Below are 12,549 nucleotides of genomic sequence, written 5' to 3'. Positions count from 1 at the left end.
TTTATTCTGTAGGTCCATACGGTTAAAATGATACCCTACTTATATATGCTTGATTTTGCATTACTTCTGAAAAAATTCATAACTACATGCAGGAAAATGTATACGTTTAAAATTGTCCTATTCTGACCCCTATAACTTTTTACTTCTACATGTATGGGGTGGTATGAGGGTTCATTTTTTGCACCGTGATCTGAAGTTTTTATCGGTATCATTTTTGTTTTGATCTGACTTTTTGATCTCTTTTTATAACATTTTTTATGGCATAAAAAGTGACCAAAAATACACTATTTTGGACTTTGGAATTTATTTACGTGTAAGCCATTGACCGTGCGGTTTAATTAACAATTTATTTTTATTGTTTGGACATTAATGCATGCTGTGATATCAATTGTGTTTATTTTTATTTACACATTTTTTTTTTTTTTTTATTGGGAAAAGGGGGGTGATTCAAACTTTTATTAGGGAAGGGATTAAATGATCTTTATTAACTTTTTTTTTTCCACTTTTTTTTGCAATGTTATAGCCCACATAGGGGACTATAACATGCAGTACATTGATTCAATACACTGATACCTGCCATTGCATTCAATGGCAGGGATCAGTGTTATCGGCGGTTGATTGCTCAAGCCTGGATTTCTGGCTTGGAGCAATCAATCGCTGTACGGACGCGCAGGAAGCAGGTAAGGCACCCGATCGGTGATATCCAGCATTAGCCACAGGTCCTGGTTGCTTATAGCAACCGGGACCCACCGGGTATGATGCTGCTGAGCGGACGTCATACCTCAGGAGACGCTTATGGATGTTCATTACAGTCCATATGCGTTAAGGGGTTAAGCTGGCGCACAGCTAGATCGTGGCAAAAGCGGAAGGAATGAGACCGGGAGGCACCAAGAAAGGCACCCTCAGAGGAAGCCCCAGGTGGTCAGTCACTGGAAGAAGAGGACCCTGGCGGTCAATTAAAGGGGTATTCCAGGCCAAGACTTTTTTTTTTATATATATCAACTGGCTCCGGAAAGTTAAACAGATTTGTAAATTACTTCTATTAAAAAATCTTAATCCTTCCAATAGTTATTAGCTCCTGAAGTTGAATTGTTGTTTTCTGTCTAACTGCTCTCTGATGACTCACGTCCCGGGAGCTGTGCAGTTCCTATGGGGATATTCTCCCATCATGCACAGGTCCCGGGACGTGACATCATTATTGAGCAGTTAAACAGAAAACTTCAGAAGCTAATAACTATTGGAAGGATTAAGATTTTTTAATAGAAGTAATTTACAAATCTGTTTAACTTTCCGGAGCCAGTTGATATAAGGTTTTGCCTGGAATACCCCTTTAAGCAGTCTCCCGCCCAAGTGGAGTGCAGGGAAGCGAGAGTATGATGGGTGGAATAAGAAGTCGGGTAGGAGGTCAGCTGGGCTGGAGACCAGGTCCAAGGCAGGGTGGCCAGGGCTTTAGGACAAACATTTTTGGATAGGCGGACCCACAGCTTGGAATTGGAGTTGTGCGACCAGTCAATGACACAAGCATGTACACAAGCTAAGAAGTACAAGCGACAGTCAGGCAAGCCTGCTCCCCCAGATAATTTAGACCTGGAGAGGAGAAGACGATTCAAGCGGGGACGTGTCAATGACAAGACAAACAACCCAAAACATTGATGTATGAGACGCCAAAAGGAAGTGGGGAGGTGAATAGGAATAGTTTGTAGAAAATATAACAGGCGGGGTAAGAGGTTCATTTTTAGAATGCTCATCCGACCAAACCAAGAGAACTCCCTCTTGTTCCAGGTGGTCAAGTCCACAAGAAACTGTGCCAGTAGGGAGAAAAGTTAAGGGAGAACAATTGAGAGAGGTCAGACGGCATCCTAGTCCCTAAGTCAGTAATGCCTCGGGGGGCCCAAGTAAAAGGAAAGGCTGTGCGGACAGAGTCTACTGTACGTCCTGGCAAGGAGACATTAAGCGCTTCCGATTTTTAGAAGTTAGATTTAAAGTTAGACCACTCACCAAACTCCTGGAGGCATGCCATGAGATTGGGCAATGACACAACGGGGTCCATGAGATAAAAGAGATCATCAGTAAAAGCAGAGCATTTATATTCACTGTCACCAACGGTCACCCCATGAATATTGGGGTCAGCTCTAATTCCGGCTAAAAGATGTTCCATCACCAGGATGTACAGAAGAGGGGAAAGGAGCCATTGCGGATGGAGGAGGGATCTGAAAAGGAGCCATTCATTTTTCGGTGGGCTGCTGGGGAACAGCAGAGGGCCATGACCTTAGCAACAAAGTTGGGGCCAAGCCCGACGTGTTGTAAGCTTTGTGCCAGGGAGGACCAGGAGACACGATCAAAAGCCTTTTCAGCATCAAGAGAGAGTACCATCCGGGGCAGGTTGATAGATTGAGCATAATAAATTAGGTCAACAGTTTTGATGGTATTGTCCCTGGCCTCCCTCCCCGGCACAAAGCCCACTTGGCCGAGATGAATCAGGGAGGGGAGAAAAGAGTTGAGGTGGACCGCTAACAGTTTAGAATAGATCTTTAGGGCTACGTTTAATAGGGAGATGGGGCGATAGCTGGGTCTTTGCCGGGTTTGGGAATTACCACTATGTGGGCCATCATGGAAGAAGTAGGAATGGGAGTAGAGGGAGAGATAGAATTAAAAGCCTGAAGCATAAGGGGGGAGAAGGAGTCTAGGAGTGTTTTGTAGAATTTGGCAGTATACCCATCAGCGCAAGGGCTCTTTCCGCCCGGGAGGTCCTTGACAACCAGGGCTGGTTCCTCCAGGGAGAAAAGAGCTTCTAGCACCTCCATAGTGTCTGGGGAGAGAGGAGGGAATTGTGAGGGCAGGGGCGAGAAAGGTAGTAGGAGGAGGTAGGTTGTACAGTTCAGAAAAAAAGTATGAAACTTAGAAGTGATGTCCAGGGTCGAGTGTACCACAGAGCCAGTGTGGGTGCGAATGCAGGGGATATGAGCCTGAGCTAATCTGGTACGCAATGCCCTGGCCAGCATACGACCACTTTTGTTCCCATATTAGTAGAACCGACTCCGACCTATCTGGAGCCAACATCCCCAAGACTCTTCTAACAGATGTTTAACCTCAAGCCTGGCAAGTTGCAGTTCCCGAAGAACTGATTGGGAGAGTGAGCGCTTATGGGACAGTTCCAGCAAGGAAACCAGGAGAAGAGCATTACGAAGGGCCCTGGCTTTACAACTTTTTAGTCGTGAGCCATGTTTAATGAGTACGCCCCTGAGAACACATTTAAGTGCCTCCCATTGATAGTAAGGGACCATGGGGTCAGAACTATGATCGTCCAAAAAAAAGAGGAAACAGTCGTGATCAAGTCAGCCAGGCAGAGCGGGTCCAAAAGCAGGGATTCGTTCAGTCTCCACGACCAGACAAACCGAGTCAGGGATTGATGATGGAGAGAGCAGAAGACCGGGGCGTGATCACACCACAGAATGTTGCCAAAATATAATCTAAACGACTGCAAATTCTTGTTTGCACTCCGTCACCACTTGTTTAGCCATAAATGAAAAGTCCTCTCTCGTAGGTAATGAAGCAATTAAAGACAGTAGGTCAGCCAGTTTAATCGGGCGGTCTGTCTCAGCAACAGGAGGAGGAACATCAATGGAGGCTTCCCTCAGGGAGGGGGCGGTGGAGAGGGGTCAGGTGGAGGGGTGCGGAAAACAGGCGGCGTGCCCCTCAAACTCAGCGGAGGGTCCCCTGGCATAGGGACATCCATTTCAAGGCCCTCCTTGGTCAAAAATATTGCAGGGTGTGGCATCAGGCTTCTTCCATGGGGAGGAGAGGTGGGAACTTGGATTGGGGGGTCCCAGGAGGAGCCAGAGGACCATTGCGGGAAGGGGGGTGCCAGGACAAGCTGGGGCGCTGAACCTGGCGAGGGCACCGCATAAAAGGCCATCAATGGTGAGGGACACTGGCCTTTCAGTGAGGGCCAATCTGAAGGTGCCTGTGGGGGGCCCACAAGAGATCCCTCTGTAGTGGCAGCAGGGGATTGAACAGCAGGAGTGCACTGTGAGGGAAGAAGCCAGGGGGTGACCCCGTGGGATGGAGGGGCTGAAGCAGGAGGAGATGCAGGGTCTGCATTTATTGTGAGAGCAGGGTTCCCCAGGGATGGGGGAATATTACCGCCAGCAGGAGGTCGCTGACTCACCTGAGAGTCACTGAGGATCGGAGGCATGTGGAGTCTCGCTGTAGTGGAGCAGAGGGCCGAGGCCTGCGCCGCGCATCTTGCAGGCACAGCGTGGACAGCTCTGGGGGCCTCCGATGGGGACCGCATAGGAGAGCAGGCCGGGAGCTCCGGCACAGCAGAGGCAGCAGCGGCAGGAGCCCGGAGGTGAGCAGCAGACAGCCAGGAGCTTGGTCAGGAGGCAGGTTAGGTCCGAAGGAAGAGTGCGGTCCGCCTGCAGACTGCACTGCAGGAGCAGGCACACGAGAGGAGGAGTCCGCCATTTTGCCCGGCGGCAGAGATGAGCTGCGGTGCGGCTGGGAATGGGTGAAATAGCCAGTGAGATCACATTGGGGGGAAGATGGACGGGTCTTGGCCCCTTTCCGCAGCTTTTTCCAATTGTTCCCCATAAAAGTCCTCAGAGCTCTCTATATATTCAGGGGTGCAGGACCAGATGTCGAGCCACACACGTCCTCACACCAGCATAGCTAGTCACGCCCCCCATGTTAGTAAATTACACACTGTGTTGACACCCCCCCCCCCAAAGTTATTGTAAGTCAGGTTATGACAATTTTACTTTGCATGATGCAAAGATATTAGAAAGACATGCAATAAGTCACTAAACCTAATTTGAGATAGCTCCTGTTTTATACTGAGCATAGCATTTCAACATTTTCTAACATTTCTAACAATAGCATTTCTATTTTCATTATTCATGTTAATCTTTTTACTTTTTCCTAAACATGATTATAAGATCACAACTGCGCCTGATCTCATAACTTCTCCGTCCAGATATCGCTTTCCCTTATTTGTTTTCATTAGGATCCTTAACATGACTTTTCTATATATCTTTTCAGATGTCCACATCTCCATGAACATTATCTGTTATTTCACAAACCTTCCTATGTCTATTTTTACTTATGTTATTTATTTGCATATGCTTATATAACACCAACATATTCTGCAGTGATGTACAAATATTTACATCTGCAATATATGCTAAATGTGATTCAGCATTTTTCTTTTTTCACAGTGGACATACTAGCTGTAGCACATTGTAACTTAATGTGGTACTCGAACGAACTAAACCAATAGCACATCCTTTCCCTCCCATAAACCTGTTTATGAGAGGGGTGTGTAGCCTTGGCCAATCAGACACTGAAGTTCTTTCTGCTGCTTAGAGCAGGAGTGAGCTGGATGGCAGAGCAGAGCTGTAATGATTCCTAGGAAATGTAGTATATATGAGGCAAGGGGAGGGAAGGGTGGCAAAGAATATCAAGCGGCCAGAGAAGACCACATGGGCCAAAGGAGTCAGGCATATCAGGAAGGATCATTAACAGGGAACATATCCAGGTAGTTTGGTGACTTTGGAGCTTTTTTATATGTATACTTCCCTGGAGTACCCCTTTAAGTTTATAGTAGATATGATCAAAGACATTCAAAGACTCTTGACTCCCCTGTGTTGCCCATTATGAGGTGCAATGATGCCTCATCTCAGGCACCCTGTTTTTTAGACTAGTATGTAGTGACATGACTCCACTGACATGTATGTTGGACAGTTTATGCTTATGTTGGACCTAATCTTATTATATACAGTGCAATATATACCTGTTTAGAGCATCGCCAAGGCTCTTTAAACCAGCTGCATGATCTTCAGCTCTATAAACCAAATCAAGGGCATCTCTCTTGGACATCTGCATCACAAGTTCATCCACATGGTGTCTCAGCTTGGTATTCCACATGATTAACTCTTCCTGGTGCATCTCGAAAACCTGGAGAAAACACAGACATATAATGGGATGCATCAATACAAACAGAAATACATCTATAACATGGTCTTATATTGACACCAATACAACTTTAACAGATTATAATGTGACACATACTGAAGTTGCATTTATGGTATCTTCTGCAAGAAGAACTGCCTCATCGACCAGGCCGAGACCTTCTTCAATCAACATCACTGAACGATTCTGGTTTTCCTGGAGAGTAAGCTTTTTAACCTGTGGATGGACATTGCAGTTATTACTTATATTCTGAAATGATGTCTAACATGGTTACAGATAAAAGAGAAAGACAACAAACTTACATTAAAATCATTGAGATTGTTTTGGATGGGAATCAGAAGATTCTTGGTATGGTTGGTGTTTGAAGCAGATTCTTGGATGAAATGTTTAGCTGCGAGTAACTTATTGTTGTGTTGTTCTAATGTGTTTTCAATAGTTTTCTTCAACTTCAGCAAGTCTTTATGTGGCCTCTCATACTCATTTTGAACTCTGAACAATACATCTGCATAATCTCTGTAGGAGGTAAAATAACACAAGGAAAATAACTCTTTATTCAAAATAAACTCAAGTCCAGCATAAAAAAAGAACTTGATCAACTTTTTGCCGTCTTTGGATACTTACACCGGACATCTCTGTGTTTTTGAGTTGACATATCCATCCAGCAAATATCCCAAAGAATTTCAGGGCAAAAATGCATTCAACAACCTTTAGGGGTCACCCCCCGCCCCCCCCCCCCCCCAAGGGGATAGCCCTAAACTAGATATCCCCCCTTAAAACTATAATATTTAGTGTGATTATTTGAAATGTAATATAATTCCCCGGTGTAATACTTTCTTTAAAAACACAGCCTGTGTTCGGAACATCAATCAGCACCTCCCTATTCTATTGTGTAGTTGTGGATGTGCATGGATGCGAGGGGCTACAAAGTGAATAGTTTTAACCAGCAGCCATAGGTGTCAGTGTACTAGACATACAGCAACTCTTCATGTTGTGGATTAGAACATTTTCCACAACTACACAATAGAATAGGGAGGTGCTGATTGATGTTCTGAACACAGGCTGTGTTTTTAAAGAAAGTATTACACCTGGGAATTATATTACATTTTAAGTGATCTCTACAAAGATTATAGTTTTAAGGGGGATTTCTAGTTTAGGGTTAGCCTCTTGGGGTGACCCCTAAAGCTTGAGTTGGCATAAGCATGAACATGTAAGGGGCCAAAATCGCCTACACTTTAAGGCTAGGTTTCCACACAGGTTTTTTTTTCTGGCATTATTTGGAAAACAGAAGCTGCAGTTTTTGAGCCAAAGTCAGAAGTATATTCAAAAGAAATGGGAAACATAAAGTAAGGACTTATACTTCTCCTTCCTACTGGATCCATTTCTGACTTCTGCAGTGGCAGTTTTCCAAATAATTGCAAAAAAAAAAACTGTGTGAAAACCCAGCCTGATGTGTGTTTGTACAGTACCTTATGAAAAATGTGTATTATTGTTCTTGTGTGGTATGGAATTTACTGTCCATCTGCTTAGTGGCTTTTGATGGGCTGGTGGTGCACTCAGCACTGACACCGCAACCTGTCAAAAGTAGCTGGCACCAGGAATTAGGCTTTCTGGGTGCCAGCGTGCAGGGATAGAAGGTCAGGGAAGGGAAAGTCTATGGGGCCATAGCACAAAGAGTGCTACACTGGCATGACTTTAGGTATTGTTGTACTGAATTGTTGCTCCAATTGTTGGTAGGTATGGGGAGAGCCAGGACCTATTGGTCAAGAAAGATCATTATTGTGCACAGTAAGGCCCTGTAAGTTTGACACCGAGAGGGTATATATGTCTAGCATGGAAACTGCTGAGTGTGGGAGCCAAAGTTAATACCCTGGGCAGAGAAACACATTGCCCCTGGGTCAAGTGTGTATTGGCCACCCAGAGACCTCAAGGGAGCCCCCATGAAGAAACCACCCAGATAGGTAGAAGAAGGAAAAGGAATTGTTTATAAAGTTTGAATGGAAGAGATTGGGTGCAAAGAAAACTTTACTTCACTGAAGAACTTGTTTAAATGTTTTCCAATGTTTTCAATTGATGGAACATCCATTACTTTATGATTAAGTTGGCAACCCCACTGATCAATAGAACATAAAGATAGTGGTGTTCACTCCGTTACTGCAGTACCGGGCACACACAAAAAAAAATATGTGAGTGTTCCTGGTAATGCAGTTCATTCAAGTGAACAAGCTTAACAAGGCTGAGTTGAAGTATCAAAACAACTATCCCTTTTCAAGCGGTTGTGGCTGTCCCTCTATAATCATACACAGATAGCCTATCCAGAAAACAGGGCATCAGCCAAAGATCCTGAAAAGCCCCATTTAAAAATTGTTCTTCCACCAAGACATTAGAAGGGAAACAAATAAATCCAAACAGAGATGGGAATAGTAAACTATTCCTTGAGAGTGTGAGGTCACATCCGGGGGCACATCAGTGTCAGAGCGCAGCGCTCGGCTGGATTGGTGCAGCCACCACCCTAAGCCACTAAAAATGGATATCCCTAAAGTTCAACATTTAAAGGGGTACTCCCGTGGAAACCTTTTTTTTTAAATCAACTGGTGCCAGAAAGTTAAACAGATTTGTAAATCACTTCTATTAAAAAATCTTAATCCTTCCAGTACTTTTTAGGGGCTGTATACTAAAGAGAAATCCAACAAAGAAATGCATTTCCTGTGATGTCATCATGACCACAGTGCTCTCTGCTCACCTCTGCTGTCCATTTTAGGAAAATCCCCATAGCAAACATATGCTGCTCTGGACAGTTCCTAAAATGGACAGCAGAGGTCAGCAGAGAACACTGTGGTCAGGACATCACAGGAAATGCATTTATTTTTTGTATTTCTCTTTAGTATACAGCCCCTAAAAAGTACTGATTTACAAATCTGTTTAACTTTCTGGCACCAGTTGATTAAAAAAAAAAAAAAAGTTTTCCATGGGAGTACCCCTTTAAGGATGAAAAGGAACTGCTTCTCACCAATGGAATTGACCAGACAACCAGCAGATCTTAGGAAAATTGGGAAGAGCTGGGGTTACCCTTACTGGGTTTTACATAAGGCAGACAACGTATAAGGACAGAACTGACCTACTTGTCCCTAAGCATAAGAAGGAGACAGAGAGTTTTACGAGGATTTTAGCTACCTTTGAAGGTGGGACCCAGGAACTCAAGTCCATCATCAGAAAACATTGAAAAGTGCTATTTATGGACTTTGACCTACATAAAGTGCTTGGTCCCCCAGCCCCAGATCTCCTTCAGAAGAGGTAGAAGTTTATGTGATAGCCAAAGGCTGTCCGGGCATGCTGGAAGTTATAGTTTTACAACAATTGGAGAAACACTGTTCTGACCTGATTGAGTTTGCTTTGTTTGATAAATTAGCGGATATACAATACTTACCTAAGGTTTTGAGTAGCAGTTTGGTACTGGTCATTGAAGTCATTTCTGCTCATTGATTCAAGCTTGGAAGAAACATCATCCTGATAGTCACGCAGTGCACTGTCAGACAGCTGGATATCACTGCCTATTGTCTCATTCAAACTTTCCGCTACTTCTATAAGTACTTAAAAAAAAAAAAAAAAAAAGTATTGTTTTAATTCTTTACAACATTAAAATTACTGTATGGTGCATTATCCCCAACCTGTTCACTATTTATAAATTAATGCACTAATGTCAAGGTTTCTGTCCCAGAGAACTATGAATTAATGAGCCTGCTGACACCTCTGTCCTCTGTCCAGATAAGGAGCAAATTCCCATAGCAATCCTCTCCTGCTCCGGATAGTTCCTGACATGGACAGAGGTGTCAGCAGAGAGCACTGTGGTCAGAATGGAAAGAACTACACAACTTCCTCTGTAGTATACAACAGCTGATAAGTACCGGAAAGAATAAGATGCATGAATAGAAGAAATTTACAAATATGTATAACTTTCTGGCACCAGTAGATTTAAAAAAAAAAAAAAAAAATTCATCTGAAGTACGCCTTTAATAAAACACTTATAATTGATCCAAAGTGGTGTGCTGAAAGTTTATTATTATTATATTTATTTACACCCCAATATTAACCTCAGCGCGTACCTGTGTGTGAAAAATGGGGTCACGCCGTGACCCTGCATCATACCGGATCGGTTCCGGCTGCCAACGATAGCCGGGACCCTGGGCTAACAGCGTGCAGGCAACGATCGTTGTGCCGCTCACTGTTAACCCTTCAGACGCGGCGATCAAAGTTGACTGCCGCATCTGAAAACGAAAGTAAACGCTTCCCGGCAGCTCAGTCGGGCTGATCGGGACATCGCGATAAAATTGCGATGTTCTGATCAGCTGGGACGCAGGCGGAGGTCTACTTACCTGACTCAGTGGCGTCCGATCGTCGATTGATTGCTCCAAGCCTGAGCTACAGGCTTGAGCAATCAAGCCCCTATCTGACCGATCCCTGCAAAGCTATGGCTTTGCAGGGATCAGCATAGGAGATCAGTGTGTGCAGTGTTACAGGTCCCTATGGGAGCTATAGCACTGCAAAAGAAAAGTGAAAAAAAAAAGTTAACAAAGTTCATTTAACCCCTTCCCTAATAAAAGTTTGAATCACCCCCCCTTTTCCCATAAAAAGAAAAACTGTGTAAATAAAAATAAAAATTAACATATGTGGTATGCAGAAATGTCCGAACTATAAAATGATATCATGATTATCATATTAAACCGCACGGTCAATGGCAAAGTCCAAAATAGTGCATTTTTGGTCCCTTTTTATATAATAAAAAAATGAATAAAAAGCGATCAAAAAGTCCGATCAACACAAAGATGGTACCAATAAAAACGTCAGTACACGGTGCAAAAAAATGACCCTCATACCGGCCCGTACATGGAAAAATAAAAATGTTACAGGGGTCAGAAGATGACAATTTTAAACGTATAAATTTTTCTGCATGTAGTTATGATTTTTTTCAGGAGTGTGACAAAATCAAACCGTATAGACCTACAGAATAAAGATAAGGTGTAATTTTGACCAAAAAATGCACTGTGTAGAAACGGAAGCCCCCAAAAGTTACAAAATGAAATTTTTTCTTCAATTTTGTCGCACAATTATTATTTTTTTTTTCCATTTTGTCGTGGATTTTTTGGTAAAATGACTAATGTCACTGCAAAGTAGAATTGGTGCTGCAAAAAATAAGCCATCATATGAATTTTTAGGTGCAAAATTGAAAGTGTTATGATTTTTAGAAGGTGATGAGGAAAAAATGAAAATGCAAAAACGGACAAACGCTGAGTCCTTAAGGAGTTAAATAACTAAAAAGAAAGAAATGTCATATGTTACCATTAACAGTTGTTTGCATTTTGTCAATGAATGCCATTAGTTCTTGGCTCCTGTTCAGAGTGCTGAGTGTGGAAGTTTGCACATTGTTCCCATGTTCTTTTACTTGCGCCATCTTTCAAAAGGAAAAAGGAAACAATTATAGTTAAAGTGTTACTTATATTTGAAAAACATTCTGACTTATTATTTAGACATGTCAAAAGTTTAGATCACACCAGGTTTCAGTCCTGAGATCCACTGGAATGGCAAGTGTAAGCCAGTGAAGGGTGCAGCAGCATGCACTTCACTCCCTGACTGTCAATAAGGCCCATACAGTAAAAGAGTCAGATGGAAAGGGCGGGTGTGGAGTAAAGAGCACTGCTGCGTACTTCACTGACTTATATCTTAGACTAAAGCCCAATGGGAGCTCAACTTTGGATATGCCTAGACAAAATGTCAAAAGTTTTTTCAAAGCCAGTTCTCTGCATCTCTGATAAAAATAAGTGACATTCTATTATTTTTCTGTGGTATCAGAAACCCCATTCATGTGCATAAAATGAGGATTGCTTTGCTATTAGATTTTATGTGGATTTTGGTGCATGATGCATCCCAAAATCTGTGTGAAAAAGCATTGTGTACCAAACTGTTGTCTGTTCAGTATTAAACCAAACAGCTTTATTAAGCACACATCGAAAATACACAAATTAATGTGTATTAATGTGTTTATTAAAAGGTATAACAAAAAAAAAAGTTTTAAAATACTGGTGTCCCCAGTCCAACTGTATAGGGTAAATGTCACTGTGACAAAACCAGAATATCAGAGACGTATACATGGACATCCATTAAAAACACAAAAAAAGAAAATTATAATAATATGGGTAACCCTAAAACTGGAGGAAGCCAAAAAATTCCCACCTTCCAGTAAGCACCCACCCTCTATCTGAGATATTAGAGTACCTCCACTGGTTCTGAAATAAAAATGAAACAGATCTTGCGTCTCTAAAGCATAGGTGATTAGTCCCACCAAAAAGAGACTCCCAATGTTATATGATTGTATGCCCTCATGTCACAGTGACTGATACCTATTACAGTTGGACCGGTGACACTTTTTATGGTGAGACTTTTTTTTGCTTATACCTTTTAATAAACACTTTAATAAAAGTGATGTTTTAGGGTGGGGTAATAATAAGGGTAAATTTGATCCCAGGAATGGGATTTGTTTGTTTAGGAAAGGAGGTCAGTCCTAGACCACATTAACAGAGAAAATAA

The 12,549-nt window shown here is 42.7% G+C and overlaps 1 protein-coding gene across 1 annotated transcript in view; it reads right to left on the bottom strand.

Annotated features, from left to right (window-relative positions):
- The window catches only part of LAMA1 (laminin subunit alpha 1), a 197,171-nt gene that overhangs the window by 52,069 nt on the left and 132,553 nt on the right, over positions 1–12,549 (bottom strand). The window contains exons 35-39 of the mRNA XM_056521606.1: positions 11,305–11,416; positions 9,395–9,557; positions 6,273–6,483; positions 6,070–6,186; positions 5,792–5,955 (exon numbers count right to left, since the gene is read on the bottom strand). Of these exons, the coding sequence (XP_056377581.1) occupies positions 5,792–5,955; positions 6,070–6,186; positions 6,273–6,483; positions 9,395–9,557; positions 11,305–11,416 (767 nt within the window). The remainder of the gene's footprint in view (positions 1–5,791; positions 5,956–6,069; positions 6,187–6,272; positions 6,484–9,394; positions 9,558–11,304; positions 11,417–12,549) is intronic.

This window comes from Hyla sarda, chromosome 5, assembly GCF_029499605.1.
Source record: "Hyla sarda isolate aHylSar1 chromosome 5, aHylSar1.hap1, whole genome shotgun sequence".
NCBI lineage: Eukaryota > Metazoa > Chordata > Amphibia > Anura > Hylidae > Hyla > Hyla sarda.
This window is presented reverse-complemented; position numbering and strand designations above follow the sequence as displayed.